At 36.7% G+C, this 27,916-nt stretch overlaps 1 protein-coding gene across 4 annotated transcripts; it reads left to right on the forward strand.

Moving 5' to 3' along the window:
• On the forward strand, nucleotides 1-27,730 carry GPR155 (G protein-coupled receptor 155). 4 transcript variants are annotated; one of them, XM_061380134.1, is made up of 16 exons: nucleotides 1-151; nucleotides 3,855-4,360; nucleotides 8,615-9,014; nucleotides 10,346-10,511; nucleotides 11,770-11,925; nucleotides 12,959-13,042; nucleotides 14,324-14,444; nucleotides 15,756-15,840; nucleotides 15,921-16,011; nucleotides 17,057-17,330; nucleotides 17,988-18,089; nucleotides 19,738-19,871; nucleotides 21,417-21,512; nucleotides 22,723-22,787; nucleotides 23,505-23,642; nucleotides 25,739-27,730. In XM_061380134.1, exons 2-16 carry the CDS (start codon nucleotides 3,901-3,903, stop codon nucleotides 25,959-25,961), a joined length of 2,595 nt encoding a protein of 864 aa, XP_061236118.1. In that variant the 5' UTR covers nucleotides 1-151; nucleotides 3,855-3,900; the 3' UTR covers nucleotides 25,962-27,730. The 4 variants fall into 4 exon arrangements, with proteins under 4 accessions (XP_061236118.1, XP_061236144.1, XP_061236129.1 ...); XM_061380160.1 differs by having other exon boundaries at nucleotides 25,686-25,879; XM_061380145.1 differs by having other exon boundaries at nucleotides 6-147.
• The last annotated feature ends 186 nt before the right edge of the window (nucleotides 27,731-27,916 follow it).

Here is a 27,916-nt window from a genome sequence, read left to right on the forward strand (position 1 = left end):
TGGGGCAGGCCGGGCCGGGCCGGGCCGGGCCGGCCCTCCCCTCCTGGGCCGCGGTACCGGCGGGCTCGGCCTTGGAGAGGCTCTCACCTTGGTAGGGTACAAATCCTCTATACGTACCCTTGTGCCGCGGCGCCTTCCAAAAGCTAAGTAGGTAAGCTACCCGCTCCTTCCCTCGACTTCTGGCTTTATTTTCTAATGAGACAGCTGTCACACAGAGCTGTGCTGTTATTTGTTATCTCTCGGATGTTTCTGAGTGAAAATGCTGTGTGCTTTTAGCTGGGGTGACCATGGAAAGGAGGGCAGTGATGGGCAGGAAAGGGGTAGGTATTAGGCGTTGGTTTTGTTGTGGCTTTCTTGCTGTAAGTCAAACGATGTTTCATCCCTATTTGGCAAGTGGGGTAAGTGAGGAGCTTTTAAAGGGGTGTTGACAATAAAGTATAATCTGTCTTTTGGAAAACGTTTTGCTGTTTGCTTCACAAGTATGTATTTATGTGTTGGCAAGCCCTAGGATGAGCCTAATTGAAAGGTATGTTTTATATTTGTTTGGTTTTATTTTTTTTTTTGCTTTGTATTTTGTGTTGTTGGCAACTGTTGGTCTTGTCTGAGCACCTGCACTGGCGAATTTTGGTGCAGCTTTAAGTGTTGCCATTGCAAGCTCTGCCAGCTGTGTGCTCAGGAGAGGCCTCAGCTTTGCCGGGCTTCCTATGAATGCAGCTTCCCGCGCTTCTCTGCTGCCCAGGTGCTGTCTGTAATGGCAGCATAGAAAACCAAAGTGAAAAAAGAACTGTAGTCTTGAAATACAACTGTTCAGAAACGCTAAAGTCTGATATGTCATGTGATATTGTCTGAAATTCAAGCTATCTTGGGATAATTGTTGGTATGATCTTGTCCTCTATTTGCTTTCTTAGACCAGTAAAGATTAAAGTAAAAATTGTGGTTAACTTGCAAGAATAGGAACTGCGTTAATTACTTCTTCCCACATAATTTTATCATTGTAACTCTCCAAAGTTGCTTCTTCTTTGACTTATTGTATAAACTCTTACATGAAAATGCATATGGAACATTCTCATCTGTGCTGAGGATAAGGTGCTAGAGCTGCCCGAATGTGAGCTCTTCCTGCCCCATTCCACTTTCAGCCTTCTGAATAAAATAATTTGTCATGCTGGGGATGTTTCTACATTGCATTAGAGTAGAAAACGAGGTCACGTTGTGGGATATAATTTATGAACAATGTGCATAGCCTTGCCACTGTGACCATAATTATCCTGAGAGTGATTATCAGCTGAAAACTTGAGAGACCGGAGAGATGTACATTGAGGTTCTCTCTTCTATTCTCTCAATACTGTCTTTGACTTTCATTTAAAAAGAAGACAAAAGGGATTTTCCTGCTGGAAAAGGAGATGAATTCTCTATTTTGGTGGTTGGAGAGGAACCTGATGTTGCTTAACTCACAGCTGCTGGAGTTTCTGGTTTGGTGAATTTTAACACTTTACAAATATTGACAACCTACAAGAGAAGTGGGCAAATATCAGTGCGCCAGTTTGTTTCAAGGGAATAGTAAACTGCACTTTTTCTTTGCTCTCTGTCTATTGTTGATCTTCATACCAGGCTTCCTCTTGTGCTGGGCTGTGCTATCCTTCTTTACAACTGCAAGCTGACAGTCTGCTGCAAGGAGCTATGCTTGACACAGGAATAACACTGACTTATGTGCTGTTGACTAAAGCTTTGTCTTTATTGGCCTGCAGTTCCCAACAATGCATCTATGGCTGAGATTTCAAGGATTCGAATCTCTCCTCAATCCCTGAAGGGGTAACCAAAAATCTTATGTCCTATGGAGTCAAAGCTGAGTGCTTTCCTTTGGAATTGTATTGTATTTCCTTACTTTAGTGTCATTTGACTAGCTAATTTCTTACATTTATTGTAAGAACAGGTGAGTTTCTGTGTAGAATATATAAGGGTTTGGTTTTGCGTCAGATGATTATTTTTTATTTCATTAAGAACTGTGAATTGAAGGCATTTGCTCAAATGTGATGCTAGTTTGAGTGAAGCCCCAGGTATGATGAGGTTGTATGTTAAATCTGCAATTAATTTTTACATAATCTGACAATAGTTATGTAAATGCATGTGTCCTATAGAGCAAAAGGGGCTGAGAAATGTATTTTCTATGTTAAGCAGCACACTGTGCAAGAGCTTTCATTTCTGGAAAATACCCACTGCTCTGCAACAGATACTCTGTTAAATGTGAATGGTTTGGGATGCATGCCTCTCTGGAGCTGAAGAGATGATTCATGCTCAAAGGCCTCTGAGCAGCTTTTACTGTAATGCAGCTGCTCTCTTTGAAACTCATGTGCTTCACCAAAAATTAGGTTTGACTGACTTTATCGAGTCCCTGGTAATGAAGTTCAAGGTGAAGATAGCCTGAAGGAAGGCTGCAGGAGTATCTGTGGCATTTCACAGAAGATAGTTGTAGGACATGTGGGTGTATATCCATGTCAGTTTCAATGTAGTGAGGAAGGTGCAGGATTTAGCATGTGCTACTGACTGATACAACTCAAGAGTCAGTCTTCTCCATATTTATTTAAGTCATGAATTATAAAATGGGAAGAAGGGTACTTCTATATTCTGTACTGGTTTTATGAGGAAGAATAATAATTTTAATACAGAGGGAAGAGAGGTGTTTGATTTAGGCACAGCTTTGGTTTAAAAGTATGGGCTTGTGTAGCAAAGGCTTAGGGAGACAAAAGAGGAACAAGGAGCCATATCAGCCCCCACAGAGATTTAGAGAGACCCTCCTGCGTAAATGTTGTAAGTAGAGATGGGAGGACAGTTAAGAGCTGCTGTAGTTACAGAAGATACGGGAAAGGCAAAAAGCCAGTATGAGAATTATTATGATGAAGGTGTATGACTGTCACAAAGGATAAAGATGGAACACCAGTGCTGGGAGTTTAAGAAGATTTTGGCCTCTTAGCACTCTGATAAGTGTTATTTCAAGGGTAAAACCTGGATTTAAATAGGATCTAAAGATGGAGGTGAAGGAAGCCTCCTGACAACACGTAAAGCTGGGCGCATGGAAGCAGAGGTGAACAGCGATAGTTAAACAGAGGTCAAGGATAGGATTTTAATATTGGGAATTTAAAGTGTATTTTTATTGTGAAGGAAAAAGGACCAGGTAGGATATGGCTTAAGGAAGACCTGAGATAAGATATCCTGGGGCAAACAAAAGGAGTTAGAAAACTATAAATTTGATCATTGAAAGTAAAGAGTATGAGAGAATTGTAGTTCAGAGTTGACAGTAAGCTGAGTGGGTGAGAAAGGTTACAAGCTGCTGACGAATATGTAGAGTCTTGTGCTTTTGTGTTAGCAAATTAATTAGGCTACCTAACTAATGGCAGTCCAGAAAAGCAAAGAATATGCAGTAAGAATTAGCAATTACTGTTTTCTGAAACAATGACTGGGAAGTTCTGAAGGATTGTAATTTATTCAAAATGGTTTTTAGATCCTAAAATAAAAATTAAAAAGTCCTTGTTATCTCCCTTATTTCCAACAGAGTTTCTTTTTGAGTTTCCAATCTATGTTAAGTTTTAATATTTCGGTGTTACCCACAAATTTCATTGGGGATTTTTAGCATCTATCAATTGTCTTGTTGAATTGTGTGGAGTTATGAGAAGATGTGTGAAGATCACATGTGTATGGAGTCAGTTTTCAGTATTCATCTTTCTCAGAATTGTTTCTTTGCCTCATTATTTATTTGTAACGCACTTGTAAGTGTAAACTCTTCTGTCAGCAAGCCTAATACCGTAAATATTCAGAAACACAGTTTTGGAAGTTAATATGAGCTTTTGTTTCTTTTACAGATGAGATCATTTCATACTCTTTTTTTGGAAGAGGTGGCCAAAGGAAATGGATAGCTATTCAGACTTCGATGCAGAGAACCTCTCAACTATAGCTAATATGTCTGTTTCTTTGCCTGGACAAATCGGACTCAATGCCACCGGTGATACTCCTTCTATGTCAATAAGTAGGCTTTTCCCAGCCCTGTTAGAATGCTTTGGAATAATTCTTTGTGGCTACATAGCTGGAAGAGCCAACATCATCACATCAACTCAGGCCAAAGGACTGGGAAATTTTGTGTCCCGTTTTGCACTCCCAGCTCTATTGTTCAAAAACATGGTGGTACTTAACTTCTCCAATGTGCATTGGTCCTTCCTGTACAGTATTTTAATTGCCAAAGCTGCTGTGTTTTTCTTAGTCTGTGTTTTAACATTGTTGGTAGCCAGTCCTGAGAATCGATTTAGCAAAGCAGGTTTGTTCCCTATTTTTGCTACACAGAGCAATGACTTTGCACTGGGATATCCAATAGGTAAGTATGCTTTCTTCTTTAAAATTATTTTTCAGTGTCCTAGACATGTTCACTCTTATTTTTCCATAATTTGAAACTGACAACTGAAGTTATGGGCTGTCAAAGCCATTGCTCAAGTCACATTTCTTGATTTCAGACCATGTACTTTTTAGTAAGGGAAGAAAACTCTCGGTTGATAGAAATGATACAGAATTTAAAACAATCCAACTACTGTTGTCTGTATGATCTTGTCATGTTAAAGTAAATCAGATTAAAAAGTAAAATAAAATGTTATTTTTAATATCATTTCAAAATTTGTATAAATTACCTTGCACTTGCTGCAGTCAGTTCTCCTTATGGGTAATTGCCAGAATTTCCCTCAAGACCAAAATTCCTTGCTTTGCAAAGTATGAGCCTGTACCTCTGGCCTCTGAAATAGCCATAGTGTGGGGTTTTTCTACTGGTTGGCATTAAACTCTTAGCTTAGCTCAAAGGAAATATCTAATGCTGGTGTTTACTGGTTGTGGAGTGTGTGACAGACACTAAATCTGTTCAAAAGAAACTTCTGATTTTTGTGAGCTTAACGTAACTTATGCAGCCAGTCATGTTTTATCCCTTAATCTTTCTTCTATTGTGGCCAGTAGACATGCTTTAGGATATAGACTTGGAAGAAGTTAGTCTTTTAAAAGCAAAATTGCTACGTGATTTATGCTAACTGGCAGTGGGTCCCCGATCAGAATTTTATTCATCTGTGGTGCCATTCTCAGCATATGGAACTAACCACTCTTCCACTGGAGCTGAAAAACAAAAACCCAGAACACAGAGAGGCATTCACAGTGTAACTTGTATAGCTGTGTATTCATGTAAGCCTGTATTCTGAATTCCAAGCAGTGTTATTTATTTCCTTTTTATAGGTTTTCTTAATGGTATGTTAACATGCTTTTAGCCATGTATCTTGTGATACTGGAGTTATAAGAGATCCAGAGTTATGGCAAGCTTCTCCCACCTGCTACTTGTCTGAATTGCAGAGCTTTTTACCTGCCTTGGGAGGCTCTGTTGTGCCAATGTAGCTTTCAGTGCTGCCTCTTCCCAGGCTTCCCATGTGGCTGGTGAATAGTCAAGGCTAAGAACAAAAAAAGAAAGTAAGTTTGTTCTAGCAAAGGAAAAAGCAAGATACTTGATCATAGAATTGAAAACCAGGGAATCTTTAACATGCAGTTCCTGACTATACATAACAACAAATAGCTCCATATTTTGGATTACTTGAGCAGTTGTAAGTTTCTTTCTCCCTATTCCAGGGCAGCATGCTCAGGAGAATCTTCAATCTTTCTTAATCTCTTCAAATCTGCTGGATATGTATAAGATACAGAGAAATGCAATTGCAAACTTCTTCTTACTTAGATTGTACCCTTCTAGTTAAAGCGGTCTTCGTAGTTTGAATTACTTTCTTGTCAGGCTACATTTTTCTTCAAGTATTTCATTATTTATAAGATATGATTCATATTTTTTTTCCTGTGTACAGTGTAGCCAAATTCACAACATTTAGTTAATTAAGAGCTTTACAGTAATACTTAACACGAACACTGTAGGGCTTAAGGGTTATTTATTTCTCGAGTTGCTTATTTCCTTTCCTGTTCCTTCTTCTCTCCCATTCCCAAACTTTCACCAGTGTTTGGTTTGTGCTGTCACCTGTGCAAACCTGTTACTGTTGGTGGCTTCTCTGAAATGGTTGCAGGACTGGCAACAAAGAATGCCTTGCTTATTCCTTTTATGTATGGTGATAGGTAGTGCTTTAACCAAAACCTGATTGTTTAGTGGAAGTGTTTCTTAAAGGCAGCTTCAGTTGAAATTTGTAAAGGAAAGCAATCAGTATTGACAAATCTGTGTATTATGATAACACTACTTAAAAAGGCAGTTTGAACTCTTAAATAACATCCCGAGTTTTCATACCATGTAATTTTTCTGATAACTTTTATGCTATCTTTTTTGCTGCTTAACAAAGATTTGCATATAGGAAAGTTAAAATGCAGGTTAAATTTTCAAAGACCACCACTCCTTTTTTTTCTCTAATAATTGTTAAAACAGTTCTACCCTCCAAAGTGATGTTGGTGTGAAAACCAACTGTCACAGAAATTTGCTAGCAGCCCACCCCCATGCAGATAGAATTACTGTGATAGAAAGCTTTGTCTGTTTGGGGTTTTTTATTACTGGGTGAGATGATACAACTCTGACAGAGCAACTTTCATGTGCTGTACTGTTAAAGCACAGGTGTAGCTTTAGATGTTGTTGTGTAGATGATGATTCAGCTACCATGACTTTAATGATGCTAATTGTATTAAGCATGAACAACTAGTGTGTGAGTTATATGTCATTTTGAGTAGGTGGGATGGGAAGAAATTATTTTTCAAGTATTAAAGTATCTTTTATTTATTTTTTGTTTTTGTTACAATCAGTAACAAGCAACTTCATTGAAATAAAAAGATTTTTTCATCTGAGATAGTTGTGGCTAATTTTTACTCTCTTAATGATTCCCACTGACTCAGTAATTTGCATTGGTTCCACTTTTCCTACCCAGGAAAATGCATTGTGACTTCATAGATCAGTCAGTTAAAGTAATTGCAGGCTTTAAATATTGTGTTAGTATACAGTTAAACTTTGCCAAAACAAAGTAATGATTTATTCAGTTTTTCACTTAGGCATTATTTACATGTGACTTACATGGAGTTGCATTTGATTGAAATGGGCATTCTGTATAAAGCAGCACAAAAATATTACTTTGAGGTTTTAGAAAAAAATTTACTTAGATAAAAAAGTGTCCAGCATATTTAATGTGGATTTATTTAGCAGAATATATGTAATGTTAAAACTGGCTTGTTAAGTGCAGTAACTAACCACAAACGTCGGAGTCCTGCTCAGCAGTTTGTTCATTTTAGGTACCTGTCATATGCATACTTTAATCATGTAAGAGGAAACCCACCTTCAGTGTCTTTTCTTATGTACTAGAAATCAGCTGATTGAGAATGTCAAGTTTATTCGGTCTAAGGAGGAGACCACTTAGTAGATTTTGTCATTCCAGATGCTTAAACAATACGAAGGTATCATTTTGGACTTTGAAAAACATAGTCACAAGAGAAAACTTAAAAAAAAAAAAAAACAAAAAAAAAAAAAACAGGTTTAGTATACAGGGAAATGAAAATACCTGCAATAGGTGGCTGCTTAATGGTGTTACACTTTATTTAGTACTTTGGGTGCCAAGTTAGCCACAGAAAGGTCTAGTAGTTGTATTTATTCCATAGTACTTCCCTTTTTTAAAGAGAAATATTCTTCGTAGTACAGGTAGAATTGCATCTGCATATTTAGATACTTCTGCCTGGGGAAGAATGTGTTTGTCAAACGACGGTAGGAAAAATTAAAATGGGAAGCAACACGTTGCATATTTCTGAAAATTATTGGAAGTAGTAACATTATATAGCAGCTAAAAGATAGAATCCTCCTTTAAAAACATTTTTTTTTATTCACCCTAGAATAGTATCTTGTATATCTTTCCAGAGTCTTTTCATGATATTTTGAAGTGCTGTTAGTACAAACTTGAAATAGGAGGAATTCTGCCTTGACTCAGAAGTATGCAGTAGCAAAGAAAACAAATGCTCATGATTTCAAGTTGCTTGAGGGATCAGAATGACAGCGATTACTCTTGTCCCAGGTAGTTCCAGAGGATGAACTAATAATTATGTGAGAATCTGTTTTTCATTTGGTAGTGAATCAATGTAGAAAGATCACACTTGACTTACCCATTGAAATTCCAGAGATGTGAGACTCCCCTAAGAAGCAACTTGTGTCCTGCAAAGGTGCATTTGATTTTGCAAAACTCTCATGTTTCTGGGGAGGAAAACCAATGCAGAAAAAGAGGAAAAACAGCAAAACTCCCTTTTTTTTTCTTTTTTTTTTTTCAGCATTTGCGATGACTCAAAGGGTGCATGGCTTTGTTATTTTATTTCTTTTTTTTCTGTACATATTGAATATTTGTAGAATCATTAAATAGTTGGATAGTTAATATTTGGTCTTTAATACGTTTATGAGTACCCTAATGGTAACTGGGTGTAATTCTCTTACTTCATCATCTTAATATTCGTTATAAATGTAGTTACTTCTGAAGAATAGTGAAAATTTTTTTTCTTTAGTTATTAGGTAGCAAAGTTTCATTTCAAATTAAATGTGTTTTTTTTTTTGTACAGAAATGTTATCACTCATCACTTTTAATTTCCTGTCTTCTAGTTGAAGCTTTATATCAAACCACTTACCCAGAATATCTCCAGTACATTTACCTAGTGGCTCCAATATCTCTTATGATGCTAAACCCTCTGGGGTTTATCCTCTGTGAAATCCAGAAGTGGAGGAATAATCGCACTGTGTCACACAGCAAAATCAAAATAGTGGGCCTAGCACTCCTTCGAGTTTTGCAGAATCCAATTGTGTTCATGGTCTTCATAGGAATTGCCTCAAACTTTATTCTTGGCCAGAAAATTCCTGAATACCTTGAAAACTTCCTTGATGGACTGGGCAGTTCATTTTCTGGCTCTGCACTTTTTTACCTTGGATTAACTATGGTGGGACAAACAAAAAAACTGACAAAGGGTATGTTTGTTGCACTGATCCTTCTCATCACAGCTAAACTGTAAGTTTGAGTTATGTACTTTTATAATTCTGTTCTCTAGATGTTTAAGCTCTGAATATAGTGGTCAAATGGCATTTCTTTCAAAATTGTTATAGTATGTTTCACTTCCAGCTTTTTGGGTGGGTGCTTTCCAAATTCTTTGATGGTATACAGCTGTTAACTCTTAAAGGAAATTTAGCAGCCCACAAACCACTTGTCAGGCTCTGCAGAGAAAAACCATCAGGGGTGCTGTGGCTTCATGGACTGCCTGCAGACCATCTGTCACCAATGGGGTGTTTGGAGTTTTACTAGCTTAAATTTAACTAGCTTGATTTAAAATTTACTAGGTAGTTAGACAAGGGTGAGTTTAAGTGTTATTTGGTTAGTATTTCTATTTTCTTTGGATTACACAATACATCTCTAAATTATTTCCTTGTTTTGTCTGTAAATCTTTGAAGCAGCTATACTGAAGCAGCTTAAAAATAGTCACATTACACTCGAACTGTCTGGCTTTTAAGCATGAATAAATGACAACTTATATTTAGAACTTATACCATCATTATCTTCCCTTGACAATATCTCAGTTACTGGAGAGATAAATATTTTATTTGCTACAGAGCTACAATTAACATAATGGAACAATTGTCTGGTGGTAAAGTTTATACTGTAAAATTTGAAAGTGCATTTGAATATCAGTACAACTATGTAGCAAACTCAAGGACCTCATTTGTAAACCAGCTCAATGGCAAATTTTGTAAGAAAATGGAAAGAAAGATTTTTAATATTGCCACTTTGCTTTACTGGTGAGTTTATGTAATTAACTGTGTAAGGCTTACACAGTGAGTCTATGTGAGATCTGGGGAATTGCTAGAGCAAAACAAAATAGCATTGATGTAGAGTTTTGTTGCTGGCCAAAGCTTTGCCCTTGTTACTTGACAGCTTGCAGAAAGGTGGTGTGAGTTTCAAAGCTGCTGATTGCTTATAGCTACTATTACTTTAACAGTTGAAAAAGGAGTTTTTTTTTTTTTTAACATTTTGCCCTTCCAGATCTGAGTTTTATACAAAGAGCGTCTCTGCACAATCAGAGAATGTGCTTATAACCCACAGTTTGTTGTCATTTTTACTGTGATGGGGCTTTTTGTTTTGTTTTGGTGTGACTTGTGACATAAAACTTTTAATCAACTGGTAAATGTCGTGGTAACTGAAGGCAATCATTCAAAGCCATGTCAGTATTTTGCTTTTCATAAATACTATTCAAACAAGCCTTAAATTTTGTTTTGCTTCATTTTCTGAATGAAAAGTCTACTGCTATGACTTGAGTAATTATTTTCTTTTTTCCCATCTCTTTTCAGACTTATGATGCCATTTCTCTGTAGAGAAATGGTGGAACTCTTGGACAAGAGTGACAGCGTAGTCAACCACACCAGTTTATCAAACTATGCATTTCTATATGGAGTTTTTCCAGCAGCACCTGGTGTCGCGATATTTGCAAGTCAATTTAATATGGAAGTAGGAATTGTATGTAGTTAGATTTTCCCAAACATTTTACTAGCTTTGAGCTTAAATTTGTTAATGAGATACTTAAATAAGTAGGCTTGATGAATTTGCTTTTATGCAATATAGATTCCTTAGATTTAATTGTACCCCCTTGATCTTTAATAATCTGAAATATAATCTATATTTATTAAGCAAAGTACTCAGTCTTGATGACTCAAGTGTCTTGATAGTACACATAACTGAGTAAGTCTTCACACCTATCTTACTCATGTTTCTATTAGGGAGAACTAGGATAACTTTAAAGAACTTGTATCTTTCTTTTGTTTTGTCTTGTTTTGCTTCCTTATCTTGGAGCTACTGTGTTTGTAGGAAGAAAAAGATACTATGTTACTGACTTCATTAAGAACAGTGTTAGCCTAATGCTGAAAATTTATGATAGAACTTATGCTTGAATTGATTCTGTTGTGGTACCTTTCAGTTAAATCTTGCAATACAAATACATTTTACTTTTCTTTTTCATAGTAAAGGGTATCAATTTTCAACTTAAAATACAAATTTTAAAACCGTTTCCTTTCTACCAGTTGAAGTGGCATTGAAACATTCTTGTTGCCTTTCACTGGTTTTAATGTTATCTATTTTGGGTTTGTTTAGTTGGGTTTTTTGTTGTGGTGGGTTTGTTTTGTTTTTTGGGGGGGTTAAGAAAAAGGGAAAAAAAGAAAAAAAAAGGCTAAAACTTTACAGGATAGAATTTTGCACCCAGCACACTCAGAAATTCTCATTAAAAATGAAATCTTGAGTATGAGTAACAACTACCATACTGTGCAAATTCTAGAAAACAAAGACAATAAGAAGCCAAAATAGAAATCACTTAAATGTAAATATATGGCTTATTAATTGGTGCACATTAATATTTGCATAACTACATGTTTTCTTGTTTATTTGCAATGTAAATTCTGCATCTGAAAGTAAATTGTGACATTGTAAATCCACCTCTAGACTGTAGTCATGAGAGTATTTGACACGCATGAAAAAGCTCTGTAAGAATTTGCAGTATGGAGCTCTCTATTCCTAATATTTCAGGAGCTTGTTAAAATGTTTAGTTTAACTGTATGTATAAAATGGATACCTTATGGCTCAAATTCTAAACCACTGATTTATTAAAGTTCTGTGTATGTTTAATCCAAAGGTTTAATTTTGGCAGTAATTGTATTCCTGAAAGCAAGTCATTTAGCTTGAGATGAGAATAACTCTGTTTTTATTTCTCTTTGGCTCTTTTCAGATTACCTCAGGCATGGTAATAAGCACTTTTGTGTCTGCACCTATTATGTATGTTTCTGCATGGCTGTTGACCATACCATCTATGGACCCCAACCCACTGGCATCTGCACTCCAAAATGTTAGCTTTGACATAAGTATTGTCAGCCTCATTTCTCTGGTAGGTGTTGATGAAGTGAAATACAAAAACATGCTGTCATGGCAGGGTAGCATTAGTACATAAGCAGTAAATTGAGTCATGAGACTCATATCCTCATCATATCCGGTTGCAGAAGGATGAGGAAGGAGTTAAAAACCTTTTCAGTTTAGCAATGGGTCAGCTGGAAAGCTGCACTGTAAAATAAGGGCTTAGGAATTTGTCCTTTATGTTTTGAGTGTTGTTTTTTTTTAAATAACAGGGTGTGGAAGAAGAACAGTACTAGCTTTCACCACAGGGGATAATTACATCAGGCCATGTGGGGTGCTTGGATATCACAGTAATGGAGGCTGTATACAAATTTAAGTTCCAGAAACATCACTGGATATTTATTCAATGAAGTATTAATGAAAATGTTTAACTTAGAAATTTTAATTTCACTTTATTGAGTTCCATTCCAGAAATACCTTGCTTTAAAGGTGGGATGATAATCCAGAAGTCTGATGTGAATTGTCTTTTGGCTTGTAGGCACTACAGATAGTGTGTTTATTTTGTTTGCTTTTTTTAAATAAAAACATCTGTGTTGGAGGGAGTTGGAATTTTCTCCCGTTGTTGTCTCACTGAAGTCCTCTTGTCTTGGATCTGTGCCTCAAGGGAAGGCACAAGTGAGCACTACCTCCTGCTGTCATGGGTCCTCTTAGGAGATTGAGGGGAGAGTGAGGAATTTTAACTTCTAAATTGCCAGGCTTCTGTGTGGTCATTTCTGTCCTGAGGAATGACCAGGCTTTTACACACTTCAGGCAGGTTCTTGGTGCTTTCTGGAAATACTTCACCACCATGAGAACACCAAGATGTGTTGCTTCGTCTGGCTGTAGTTGCTTAAGCATAGGGACTGACAGCAGATGGTGTAGAGCTGACTACAGCCATCCTGTTGCTAAGAAACTTTTGAAGAAGATTTGTAGTATATTTAATTTCACCACAGCCTGACAGAATACTTACCTTGGTTTCTGGGGGGTTTGTTTTAGTCTTAATTTTTTTTTTTCCTTGAATGTTACAGATGTGGTCTCTTATTGTTGTTCTTCTGAGTAAGAAGTACAAACAGCTTCCTCATATGATTACAACAAATCTACTTGTTGCTCAGGTCAGTAGTAAGAATGCTGGGTTTTTTAGATTAAAAGAGTTTTGGTTTTTTAAATGTCTTACTTTGATACCTTTGTAGCCATCTGTGGAGGGCAGGGGTGTCTGATGTGTGACTTGTCTAAACAAAAATACACCCTTGAAGAAAATGGTAGCTGATGTTGAAAGTATGGTTCTCAAACAAAGCAATAAGCAATCAGAATGGAGTGTGGTTTCTGAAATACGTTTTTATTTACTGCCTAATACTGTTGAGTGCACTTCTGTACCAGTTTATGCCAATCTGAAGTCAGCAATGCCAGGAGCAGCAGCAGTGTGTGTTTGACTGTATGGTGACCTGATTCAAGGAGCCACGTAGGAAACTATCCCGCTGCTGGTTTAGATCTCAGAAGTAGCTTGCTGAAGGATCAGAGAGAGAGGTGCCAGTGCTGATGTAAGGAGGGGGTGTGGGAATGTGTAGCCTGTGGCTAGGGAAGGGCAAAACCAAATAGCTCTGGATTAATTTTAATTGTTATTTAAACTGAGAAAAAACTGGAGCTTACATGTTCCTTCTTCCCTTGAAGTCAAGTGCACAACTGCTGTTAAATTCAGTGAGTGCAGCCTGTACTTGTAATATATGTGTGTGGTAGTGCTTTCTGAAGTGTTCAGTAGTTTAAACAAATTATGTATATATATATATGTATGTATGTATATGTATAGTAAACTCTCTGAGGTCTGATCATGGACATTTATTTGAAAAACAGTTGTGAATGAGAGCTGCAGGTATTTCTTGTCTGTAACAGTAAAGATAACCTTTCATCTTAAAAAAACAAATTGAACTGTTGTCTTACTGTTCCCATAATATTTCAACCTGTCTTCAGATTCCTTCAGTACTAAAACTATCATATGGTCAGTGTCATTGGGTGAAAACTTGTATAATTCTTGGCTGAACAAATATATTCATATCCAGATTATTTCAGATAAATGGTTTGCACTTAACAAAAGCTTTACATTTTAGTTATTGTAAGATATATAGAGACCATGAGGGTTTTTTTCTGGTTTGCCTTAATCCCAGTTTATTTGAGCTACATAACTGCTGTCAAAAAAAAACCCTCCTGAAAATAGGGTACCGTAGTTGGTGACATAAACGTAACACTGAATTTACTCCTGCAGTGCTTTCTGCTATGAGAAGTATCCAGTTCATAAAATCACACTCCAATCAATCTGGGGGCGGAGTTTCAAAGCATATTGTTCAGGTTTTTTTCGTGCTTTCCCAGTTTAAATGATGGCATCTTACCTTTCTTTTCAGTTTATTGCTTGCATTGGAATGGTGGCATGGAATTTCATTGTTAAACAGAAAGACCTCACTGTGCAGATCCTAGTATTTATATTCCTCTACAGCTCACTTTATAGCACCTACCTGTGGACAGGTATGACTTTTCTAGGCAGAACATAGGTACTGTAATAAAACATTAATGTTCTGGAATAATTTTATTATATTCAGAGTAATTGTTCCTTTCACTTGCATGTAAATCTACAAATATGCATACATGTAAGCTGCGCCAATTAGCGGTACTGGGCTGTGTCAGGCACTGCCTCTGCTACTGGAAGCTTATATCTGGGTCAGGTCTTGTTTGTCTTTACTAGACGCAGCAGCCTCGGTAGCTTGTAACAAAAACGAAGCCCTCTCTGGAGGCAGAAGCAATTCAAAATAGTGTGAGTGTGCTGGGTTGCCCTTCAGCTACTTAAAATCTTATCAGCAATTTTTAAATGAATGCAAAGTTAAGATTTGAATTATTTAGCATTAGGTGGATTTTAAAACTTTGTGCCTCAGAAAAGTAGGAAATACAGAATGAAAGGAAATACCAAAGCAGCTTTAGCGTTTCTTTTGCGCAGCAATTAGAACTTCTAAAAGCATGTGTGTTCTGTAGGTGTAGGTGATTAACAAAATAATTACTTGAAATAGGCAGAATTTAAAGCTGCATCAAGAAGCTCAGAGAACTTTACATGTATAATTTAAAAGAGATATTCAGGAAACATTTATTTATTTGTTTATTTATTTATTTTTATACCATTCTCAAGTCCAGAAGTCTGTAGTGGTTTTGTGGAGTACTTTGTGTCTGTGTTTGGCTGAAATAGGTAGCTCATGATTAGTACTGACTAACATAACTACTAGCTTTGCTTCAGCATGAAGAATGTTGCTGAGATTCTGAGCTGTGAGTAGAATAGGCAGTTCCAGAAGATACTCACATATATAGTTATATATGTAAATATACATAAAATTGTTTGTTAAATTTATCAATGACTTTAGAAAGAACTAGTCAGTTTTTAAAGAAATGTTGTAGGCGAATACAACATAATTTGGTGGCTGCTTAAGAATGCCAGTCTAGAACAACTGCTGTTGATACTTTAAGAAGTTAGTTACTTGTGTTTTAAATGTTCTTATGATATCTTTTATACACTTGTGAACCTTTTTAAATATTTTGAAGTGGATGTTTAATATAAAATGTCCTGACACTTCTTCAATGTTACATTATTGATATGATTATTTTTTTTTAAGGTAATAGGTGTTTCTATTTTACTTTCTCAGAATGCAATTAGAAAAGCAATTTTGGACTATTTGAAAGTCTGAGAAAAATATCTTGATTATTGAGCAGGTCACATCATATAGTTTCTAGACTCTGTATTTACCAGTTACCTTTTTAATAATAAGCAAGGCATTTCTTTTGGTTCTTTTGTAGGTTTTCTGTCTTTCTCTTTGTTTCTATTGAGGAAGAGAGAAACAGTAAAGATTCCCATTGGGTTTATTATCATAGCTGGATGGGGGTAAGTTAATTTGGATGTTTCCCTGTAGAATTAGTGGGAGCATGCTGAATATGTTACTTTGTCCTATTTTGCTCTTTCAGAGTCCCAACACTTCTGGTGGGAATCTTACTAATTGTTGGTGAACATAACAGCAGTAGTATTGACTCTGCCTTTTTCTATGGAAAATATCAGGTATGAATTGAGTGTGTTCTGTTCTTGTCACTTCAAACTTCTGCCATGTCCAATACGTTATAGAGAAATTGTGTCCTCTATTTGCTTCTTATGTGAGTAGCTTTCAGTTGAAGTACAGGATTCTGTAATAGCAGTATCATTATAGAATGCTTATAGATTGATACAAAAATGTAGTTCTGTAATGAACCATTAGAAAGACTTGTTTGAACAGGCACCTTGATGTTTAGGCAGCTGTGACTAATAAAAAGAGGGAGTAGGCTTCCCAAAGATAGGCTTAGGAGTGGTAACGAATTGCAGAGTCCTTTTCCTGGTGACTAATTTGTAGTCTCACTTGATAATTATCTAAAATTGTTAGTATCCAATAGCTAATTAATGGCCTTTGGTCTGTAATAGATAGTATCTACATTACCTGTGTGGCAGTAACTGCTTGTACTTCTCTGCACAATCATGGATTGAAATTCCTGAGCCTGAACTACTGTTTTTACCAATAAATAGTTCCTCATATCAGAGGATGTAAAGTGCACTAGTATAGATATTTGCCATGTTTCCCCTCCATCTTATGAATAGAGGCTATGAGTCTCTCAGGATTGTTCATATGGCACTTTCACAAGTATTAAGTAGTCTCGAGCACACTCTGGCTATTGGTGGCAGATGTTTAAAAGGAAAGGTGATGCTCCCCCTTGTCAAAAACATGGAAATTAGCGCTGTGCCAGAGGGTGACAAGAGGACATTCCTCTTTGGAGCTAACAGGTACCTTAACAGAACTTAAGCTGGACCACTATCTTGAAGGGAAACATGATGATGAGGGGATGCTTTTGGATTGCATGGAAATAGGAGTGCCACTAAGAAAAAAAGTTACTCAGGCAAGGAAAATTAGTGCTATGTACTGATGGCTTTTTTGGTGCCACAAGATATAAGAGCAGTAAATATAAAAAACTCTTACTTGAATGCATTTCTTAGTATGTTTTTGAAATACAGAAGTTAGATATATGCACTTATTTTCCTATATATATATTTAAATGTGTTTTATTTGCTTTCTTAACAGATAATTACCACAGCAGTGGTCCTGTTTGTCAGTATATTGATGTCAGGTATCTCACTAATGTGCATGAACAGAAATAGGCAGCAGTCAAGCTATGAGGTATTGAACCCGTATTCACCACGTAGCCAAGCGGAGGAGGTTGAAGTGGGAGGGAATGAGGGGAATCAAGTTTCAGCCACTGTGCCTCAGCCTTCTCCAGGTTCTTCTGCACAGGCTTCTCCAGGTTCTTCTACCCAGCCTTCTCCAGGATCTTCTGCACAGCCATCAGCAGCAAGAGGTAGAAAAAATAGATTTGCAAGAGAATACGTGGCTCAGAATACAATAAGCTAATGTTCCAAGTTTTATTCTGGGCTGGGAAAGATGTTTTTGTAGACCTTCAAGTGTTCCACTAGGACACAAATAAATCTAGATATAACAGCCTAAGGATTTAGGTTTATGTTTTTAAGGAAAGTTTGATGGTTATCACTGTAGGGGTGGGGGAAGTGGACAGGAAAGAAAGCATGTGTATGGTTTTTATTTAAGTAGTGGTATCTTGATAAGGATGTGATAAATGCAGTCCACAAGGCATCTTAGATTGTTTACCCACTAAACTGTCTCTCTGAGAATGACTTATATGCCAACAGCATTGCCTACTCAGTGTGTTTCTAATCTGCCTTTTTTGTTTGTAGCCTTTTGATCACTTTCAGTGATGATTTCCCTCTAGCTAAAAGTATTCATGTTTCCTTCATGGTGGTAGTGCTGTGTTAAATATTTCTCTGTATTAGTAGTGTAACACATTTACCCTCTAAGGAAACTGGAAAAATCAAGTCTGCTTTCTCCTTTGGGTTATTTTGGAGCATAATAGTTAAAGCTATATAGATATATTGTTATACTTGGAAAATAAATTATGGTAGTGAAGGAAGCTAACTGTCCTGTTCCTGTATATGCTTAATAGGTTGCTGTTCTTGTCAAACAACAAATGGTGAATTATCCTGTGCTAAAGAAAGCAAAGCAGTGTCAAATGCTGTTGAAAGCAAGGTTCTTCCAATTGAGACAGGTAAAGCAGTAGTGTCTCCTTGGTTTAATACTATAAACTCTTCTACAACATTTACATGTATTGTTCTCACAAAGAAACTGTTGGGGCGGTTCTCTCAACTCTGTTTGGATAACTTGTATTTCCTATTCAGTTCAAGCATTAGGGTTGATTAGGTGTTTGTTCTCTTCTGCCTGATAGTTATTAGTAATCTTTCAGTGCTCAGGGCATACAGTTGGTTTGGATTGATAATTTTTTTACTACTAAGCTACTTTAACACGTCCTTCTGAGCATTCGGACTTTACGTCTCTATCATTGCCTTGTTTGGATGCTAGGACATTGAATGTATAACCCTGCTTTGCCTGAAATTTTCAACTTAAACACACTTTTTTACATCCTCATATTCATATCTTGTGTCTTCTGAAAAAGCATTGAAGCGTTTGTTGTAATCATGCACCAAGTGAATGAAAAACCTGAATGAGGTCTAGAGGAGCAAGTAATTATTGCAGCTTAGATCAAATGTCCATGCTGCTGTGCTATTGATGTCTAAGGGAGAAAGATGGAGAAAGCTGACTATGGGGGCCTTAGGAGACACTGAAATAGGAAAAAGTTGAATCAAAGCGACTGTTCAGCACCTGATGGCAAACTGCATGCTCAGCCCATTCTCATTATACATCGTTTTCAGTAATCAAAGCTAGCTGCAGTGTAGTGTTTCCCTTATAACTATTTTCCTTTTTTTTTTTTTTTTTGTTACATCCTTACAAGGAAGATCATATCCTTATGCTTTGCTTGGATGCGACTTAACATTGGACAAATCTAAATAGTTCACACTGAAACATAGTTGTGTCTCCTCTCACAAAATGCTAGCTTTCTACCTATTGCCAACTATTTTATCTATTAGATAATTCAGACAAGCATCACAAGAATGTCTTTCAGTGATAGAAGAAGGCCACTTTAATTTTCTTATCCTAAAAGATAAGGTAGAAAACATCTTGTGATTGAGTGGAAATTTTTTTGACATACTGAGTGAACATTTCAGAACCATACATCAGTAAAAGCTAATTTTAATGAACACACTTGTGTAACTTTGGCTGCAATAATTAAAGTCCTTCCACTATCCCACTGGACTACTATGACAGGTATCTTGTTGAAATTCTTATGTATGTCCTTGCCAGGAAGTTTTTCACTGCCATCTAGAGGAAGACACTCAGAATTCCTTAGATCTCTGTAACTGAAAGCCAAGCATCTGTTCTCAGTATGTTTGGCTCTTTTTGAGTGTTCTGGTATACCGTGTTAAAAATGCAGTTACAGAACTAGTCTAGAGCTCAGCAACGCTGAGATACAGAGTAAAACTTCGAGCTGACAGTATATTTGAAATAGTTATTCCAGAAATTAATTCTAAGTTCATGTCTAGTAGTGTTTTCAAATGTTTACCATGACGTAACTTTCCATTGAACCTTTGAAAGAAGAATTATGATGCAGAAAGTTTCTTCATTTTAGGAGCACATATGAAGTACTGTTTCATTTAAGAATAGATGCCTGAATAGGTTATTGTCAAAGCTAATATTGTGTGTGTGTGTGACTTCACTGCAGATGCTTACAAGGTAATTTAACTTGGCAAGTTACATTAACATGTTAGAAGCCTAATGAAAAATCCTAATTTGTTTTTCAGCTGATCAGTGCATGAGCCATTGCAGTGCTCGAACCTGTGTATTGGCACAGGAAGAACAGCTTCTACAGACTGGAGACAAACAGCTGGCCAGACACGTGCTGCTGTGCTTACTTCTTATTGTTGGCCTGTTTGCTGTAAATATCTTAGGGTTTTTTTTTCTCCCCAGATTGTTTAACTCATTGAGGTGGAATGATTTTTAGGAAGCCATGTAGACAGTCCAGAAAAAATCTTCCAATTCATCATGTAACTATTCATTAAATAAATTAGAGGCTTTATTTTGGTCCTTTACTGGAAGAGGGATATCATAAAATTAGTTTTTCTGTGCCACATCATAAATTGAAAGCAAGTTAAGATTGATGATATTAGTGAGGAAGCCACACTGGAGAAGCCTCAAGGGAAAAAAAATGAGATTTAGTAATGAAATGTCATTTAGTAATGAAATCATCACTACCACTCCTCTTCCCATTTTTCTCAAGAGCTAGTCTTTTTCCCTAGACAATAATCAATTAAAAAGATCAAGTAAATTCTACTTCTGAAGGAGACTATACACAAATTGGTCCATCTGATTGTGCTTATATTTGGAACTTGGATTTCTCTGTGATGCTTTTTAGTAATGAAGAATAATGTCAAACTTTATTTGAAATGAAAAACTCCAGTTTTATTGCTTTCAGTGGTGGTTTGGTGGCAGTGTAGCTAAGTTGGTGCTGCCAAGCATCATTACTGACTAGATCCCAGCTGTGAAGGTGGTTGCTTCTGTGTAAAAGTGTGAAATACCAGAATGTAATGCATAGGGATAGAATTTGAATTTTGAACTGTGACTAAAATGAAAAAGAACTATTATACTCAAAGGTGAGCTTCTTGTAGGTGGCAAATAGTGGGAATTCTTTTTATTTGAAATGAAAAATACTATGGCACAAATATGTAATACCGCAAAGCAGGATAATGTGGCACAACTGTGTAATTTAATAGCTACTACTGTTGCATTTCAGGTTCTGCTAAATTACAAAATAGGAGTTTTCCCCTCTCTCAAATTTCCTTTATCAAATATTCCATTGTAATATGGGGGGGTTTACAGCTTCTATATTTAAAAGGTGCACCAAATGTTAGCCTCTGTTTTAGTTGCATCTGGATGATTACACGGATACAATAAAATGAGACCAGTTACGTTAAAGAATTAGCCTTTACAACTAAAGGGGTTAACTTCAGAGGCTTTTTCCTTCTGTCAGGCATTTAAAATAGCTGAAGTGGTATGTGCTTCAGCTTACTGCAATCTTAGCTATGCAGAAAATACATAGAAAGCACTGGCTAAACAGGCCTAAAGACAAATACCGCAAATCTGTCTGGGATAATATTGTCCCTGTTAGGTTGAATACTTAAGTGTGCTTAAGGCAAGTTTCTTATGTAAACACGTGAGGGATAGGAACTCTACACTGGTATGTTTTCCATCATTTTGCTTAAAAACAACCAAGCTCTCACCCAGAGCTATTAATCTGAACTGAAATTATGTTTTAAGATGCTTATTCCCTCTTAATTGTCTTTATGTGAATCACTTGTTAAGTAAGGACAGTGAAAATTGTGCAGGAATCTATTAATGTGTGAAGAGTAAGAAAGTACTTTTGATTTTTAGCAGTCAGATTAGGTTTGTGGTTTTTTGTTTGTTTGTTTGTTTTTCTTAACAGAATCTTTCCAGTTGTTTGTGGTGGCTGTTCAACCAAGAGCCTGGAAGGCTGTATGTGGAATTGCAGTTCTTCTGTGCTGTGTTTAATTTTGGTCAGGTACTTATCAATGCTTGTCCTGAAAATGACTTGGTTAGTGGGTGTTGCAGCAGATGCTGCTTACAAGCACTGTAAGTTGAAGTCCTCAAACAACACTGAAGTCACCAGCTCCTTATATTGTTTTGCCTTTGCTTCCTCAAGCTTTTTCTTTTGCTTTGATAGCTCTCTTATCATAATGCGTGTCTTTTATGTGCATGAACACTTTCAAAGGTACAAATGGCAACAGAATGACAAATGCACATGGAAACTGAGTAGAATATTAGCCTTACTTGTACCAGAAAGCTTCACCGGTGTTGCTTCCATGGAGTTACACTAGTCTAACTAAATAAATAGATGCAAGATAGCTACATGGATGCTTTTGCTGTAAAGCTTTAAGTTATCTCTTCAGCTTCAGTTACAGCACCATTAACTGATAGCTGACAGTTAGATGGGTGGCGGTTCCAGCTACCCATAGCCTATTTTAATGGAAACCTCGCCAAGGTAGCTTTGTTACATGTGAAGGTGAAAGCAAGGCAGTTAATACACAGAATCACAGAATCCCAAGGGTTGGAAGGGACCTCGAGAGATCATCTGGTCCAACCCCCCTGCAAGAGCAGGGTAACCTAGAGTACATCACACAGGAACTTGTCCAGGTGGGCCTTGAATATCTCCAATGTGGGAGACTCCACAACCCCCCTGGGCAACCCGTTCCAGTGCTCTGTCACTCTCACAGTAAAGAAGTTCTTCCTGATGTTAACGTGGAACCTTCTATGCTCCAGTTTACACCCATTGCCCCTTGTCCTATCACTGGATATCACTGAAAATGTTTTACAGATCCGTGGACAGGTGTGCCTACAAGATGTACTGCAGTATCAAGTAATGGTAGGAGTTTTGATACAAAAGCAGCACAGAAAAATGAGTTAGCTGGAGAGTATTCTAGCATTCAAATGACAGCAAGTCAGTTCTTATCTTGACATTAACAAAGGCAGATTTAAATAACTGGCTGTGTAATGATAGGAAGAGTTTCTTTGATGTGTTGTTATGTATTAATCTATTTTTAAGCCCCAAATGAAAAATCAAACCAGAAACAAAATGCATTTTGAATGATATCTGGAGAAGAGGGATACTTTTCATGTGTGTTTTGGCAATGAGTTTTTTAACATTTTATTTCTATTCTTTAGAAACTAAAGGTTTTGTTTAATGTTTCTTTTTCTATATTTTTTTCCTCCAGGGCTTCATTTGCTTTGGTATTTTTGGCTTAGATAAGCATTTAATCATTCTACCATTCAAGCGAAGGTAAATAAATCTTTACATTTACACCTATAAACTCAGTTATTAATGATAATTAAGGGGCATTGAGTGTTCAGTTCCATTGCATTGCATTTACTATTTGTTTGATCTTCCAAATTTGTTTTCTATTCCAGTTGCAGAGGGCTAATTGCTGTTCACTGTTCATGAGTTTTTACTCCTATCCTAATGATACCCTCGAGACAAAAATCCCACAAGCTCCCTAAAGACAAAATCTTTGTCAAATGATGGTGAAGGATGTGATTGGATCAGTGAGATGATGGATCTTTAGAAGTAATCTCAGCTGATAAATTAAAACTTGGAATCTGATTTAGCATTCACAGCTATCATCACTGTTTTAAAGTCCCATATTCATAACCTCGTACAAGTATTTTGTGTGGATGGACGCTCTCACTGTGGATACACACATTGTACAAAGCCATTTTTAAGTCAGAGCTAGCTGGCTGTGATGTGAATACAGCAACTAAAGCTGCCTCCCAGTTACTCTCTTTCCTTCTGCCTGAGCCTAGAATAAAACCTCCCAGTGTTCAAAGACCATACAAGTATATTAGTAAGATTTTATATAAAGTATCAGGCACAAACCCAATGAAACGGTTGTGATAAGCTTCCTATGGGTTCTGTTCTATTATTTACAATTTTCTTTAAAATGCCTCTGTTTGATTTACTGGTTTTCATTTATTTTCTCTCTCTGTGTCTTTTTTTAAGACTTGAGTTCTTCTGGGGAGGAAGAGAGGCAGCAGGGCACACAGATCCCTGTGTACCTGAGGAAATCAGGATGACCTGTCAACAGTTTGTTCATTATCATAGAGATCACTGTGTCAAAAGTATTGTCAAAGGCAGAAGGTAAGGTTCCTCCTTGCCCATATAACCTGTTACAAAGGTCATGGCTCACCTTCTGGAAATAATTATATGCAACTTAATGTCAGTGGCTGATACCTGTTGTGGTATATTTATTGAAACCTCCTGGTGAGGATTAAGAATTCAGCAATAATATGTTTTTAGTCTCACACTGAAACATTGAGGTGCAGTTTATCACATCATCCTATCTATGTTTTGTATAAATTATAAAAAGTTTTATATTATTAAGGTATTGCCCAAGTTTTTGCACTTACCTGGAGTTCAGGAGAGAAAATCTTTCTGAAAAAATATATATGATAATGCCTGTAATAGAGTGCATGTGTCTGAGTTTTGTTGAACTGGAGACCTTTCATATGCTTTGTTTTGAGATTAAAAATGTGTCAGTATATAAGTGATGTAGTGTTTACTAATAAATAGCTTTCACAGGAGGCAAAACAGTTGCAACTTATTCCAGCGTGTACTTGGAGGCCACTCAATACGTGACATTATTGTGGGTTTAGGACCTTTACACCTTTTGAGTTCATACAATTTCTTTTGCTCATTCCTCTTGTGAGGCCTAAACCTCAATTTATGAGATCAGCAGAGCTTTCAGAGGCAAATTAGGATACCCAAATCAAAGATTATGAATTCAAATATGTGTAGGTGGACAAGAAGAGAAATGCAGACAGAAGCAGCAGGATTGTGTGGAGACATGAAGAATTCTTCTGATAGGACACTCTGACTTTTGTTATCATGTGAGCTTTTAAGTAGACTAGTTTGGTGTAATGGGGTGGTCTTTTAATAATCAGATAGTCCAAAACCAGATTCCATAACTGGTTTTTACAGTATCATGATTTTGCTCAGTCCCCTTAGAACTCAGTAACGTTCCATAAGAAATAAAGTTGTCCATTTAGGAAGAATGGAGTATGGCAGTTCAAGGACTTACTTCTTTGTGCCAGACAGAAAAGAAGTATCAGAAAATGTTAGTTTTGAAATAGAGCAGGTTTCACAGCGTGTTTCCTGTGCCTCTGCTGCTGTTGTGGTTTCTTGAGCTTTGGGCTGTTCATTTGGTTGTGTTTTGTGGTTTTTATTAATTGTATATCCACCTGAGAATACATCAGAATCTGACATTTGTTGCTTCCTTGTTTAATGTTATGTTTGTGTGGAACTAGTTTCATGTCTTATTTCTCTTTGTGAGTCAACAGAAAGCATAATCTTTTCATTTAAAATAATAATCTAACTCAATCCTATCCTCTTTGATTTAAACATACTGTACTGAGACCTTGTAATCATGGACTTTTATGTATTTTTGCTTCTCTGCTATTAGAGGTTAACACTTGCTCTGTGTTTCTACTGCTTTTGGCTTAAAAAAAATAGGGAAAGAAATTTGGGGTTTGCTGTCTTGTGTAGCTGTTAATCATCTTCAGAAACCCTGCACTTGGGTTCCATAGAGCAGATTTTGGGTAACTAGCAACATTCATTGCTGCAGTGATTTCTGAATGGTATTTTTACTGCAGCTAAGTAGGTGGTTAGTGGCATTGTCTTACAAATACGTAAAAGAAAATTAATCTTGCTGTAAAGGCTTTATTTATTAGTACTGCCTGTGTGGTAAATATTTAACTGGGTCTGCATCTTAAATAGTTTTTGTTTACAATATATATGAGCAGTTAATGTCTGTTTAAAACTGTAGAGTAAAATAGAATTGGAGTGCAGATTGAGTCCTTGTTGCTGAGGGCTGCACTCAGGTATTTTGTTGCAGAAATGATCATGCTAATGAATAGATGGGAAGTGAGTATGGAAGAAATAGAACTACATTCTGTGTGCTTTGAGGAAAATTGCTACTTATGTTCACTGAAGTTTCTTTGCACAAGCCTTAAATAGCTGTAGATTTGTTTTGCTTCTTACTGAAGTGTCTGTAGGAAAAGATAGTGAACATTGGCATGTCCCTAATGTAGAAAACTTGCAAACTCTTTTCCTAACATGCTCTTAACTGTCATGATGTCTTTCCTTGTTTCCTGCTATTTTTCCTTGCCTTTCCCCAACGTGCAGTGGTGATACCAGATTTACAGAACATGTGGGTGAATCATTCCTTTGACATACAGGTGTGGTGCAAAGATCTCCACTGGCATCTTCTTTGGCTGTGACCTGGTGAACTGGCTCATGCAAGTTGGCCTTGCCTCTGACCGTGGTGAAGCTGTGGTGTATGGAGACAGACTGATGAAAGGAGGCGTCATCCAGCATATTACGAATGAATTTGAATTTCGGGATGAATATCTGTATTACCGGTTTATTCCTAAGAGATCAGTTGCAGTTGAGAGCCATTGACCTGAGCATGTAGGCAGAGAGTACAGGCAGCTAGGGGTGAGTGTGAACACCTCCTCTGCCTTCACCACTGAAATTGGAAGTATTCAGGGCTCTCAGAGAATTGTTCTCTCTTGTAAAGGTAGGAGATGTGGTTCTACTTGTGTCTGTTCTGAAATAAATGCTAGCAAGTGATATTGAGGGAGCATTCCAACTAAAATGCAATAGAACAAAACAAGATGCTCTGGATTTAGAGCACTTTTTTTCCATTCTGAGCAAAACAAATAGTAAAATTATGTGTCACTGTCGTATTATATAGAGGCATTGGAACAGCAGCTTTAGTGACTGATACCACTTGGGAAAAAAACAACATGAATGAGGGGTATTTTTCATGTTGCTGTATGTTTTCCATAATTTAATATGATAAAATACTGATTCCTTTTCACAGTCAGGCATCTCCTGATTTCATAAAAGTATAATTTCTTCTATCATAGTACTCTGCTCCTTTCTAACACCAAGAACTTGTTCAAGTTGTTTACACCTCAGATCAGGTGGCTTATTTCTCATGTCATTCTGATGTCAGAGGGTTAAAGCTGAGGAAATACTGAGTGGAACAAATAATGATTTTGTACAAATTTACCAAATCTTAAAAACCTCAAGATACCCAACATTCTCCCAGATTAGGAAATGAGATAATGGAAATTCAGATAAGCAAGTGGTTCTGTACTTTTGCCTTATGGTGGTAGTGACTTTGTCAAGAGTAGATTTTTGCCTTCTGAATTTAACCTTTCCAGTTTAATTCAGAAGTGCCAGCCTCAAGTAAAGATGTTATGGAAGCACTGGATACCTGTGCAAGTCAAGATGAAAAAATTTATCAACTCCTAAAACTTTTTAAATGAAATAGAGTGAATTTTTCTGAATCTACTATATAAAGAATCCTAACTGAACATCCAAGTTGGGGTTTAGAGTAGCTAAAGATCCTAAAGTTTTAGTATTGGTTGCCTAACACAGGTTTATAATAAGCCTCAGGTACCCTCCTCTGATGTTTAAATAGTTACTGTAGTGTCATTCAGATTCCTGTGCACTGAAGGCAGAATCTGATAATCAGTGTGTCTTCTGCAGTATTTTGCAAAGGTTGAAGACAAACTGTGGTATCCAATAGCCATTATGCTGCCCTGTTAAAACTGCAGGAACAGCATTTGTGTATCTATATAAAAATTTCATACAGTGAGGGAAAGGATCCCAGTTATTTAAAAAAATACATATATTTTTTTTTGCTCAAGCATATGAATAATTTCTCATCCTTTTTAAAAAAAAAGTCTTTCCCTGGTTTTGCTCTTGGTTTTTTTTAGTACACGGATTTTTATTACAGCTCCTATGCACCTACTTTGTATTAAGAATTAAAAGTGATTTTAGCAGTATAACCTACTGTTCAAGAAACAGTTGTTTTATGGTAGCTCTAACTCCATGCAAGACTTAGATTGGAAAAAAATCCTAGTACTGTCAGTCATACTGCACTTCTGCGGTGTGCACAGAAACACAACTGCATCCAACTGCATACGTGTGCTATACAAACTGACATATTTTAATGTTTTCCAGCAGCAGAATTATTGACATTTCTATCAGGCTGTGGCCACAAAGGAAAACAATAGCATATTTCCATTACAAGTGCTGAAGACAGCTGTATCAAATACTTTGGAATAATGAGATATGTGTGACTTAAGAGCAGAAGCCATGAGTATGTCTGGCTTCTAAATACTGTAACTTGTCAATAAATCTGTTACTTGATTTCAGAGTTCCGAGCTTTGATGTGCTGTGAAGTGTGGGAGGGTTATGTGTGCATGTCAAGATTTATGACAAATATATTAATTTTTCTGGGAGATTTGCTTAAGTGGCTCTTGGGTTTCAAATTTGGTATTTCTTATACCCATCCTTGATGCTTTTTAAATAGACACGTGGCTTGTTAATGGGTGCTTACA

The sequence above is a fragment of the Neopsephotus bourkii genome, unplaced genomic scaffold, assembly GCF_033783945.1.
Source record: "Neopsephotus bourkii isolate Nb327-2 ecotype Australia unplaced genomic scaffold, CSIRO-AGI_Nbou_v1 NB_196, whole genome shotgun sequence".
NCBI lineage: Eukaryota > Metazoa > Chordata > Aves > Psittaciformes > Psittacidae > Neopsephotus > Neopsephotus bourkii.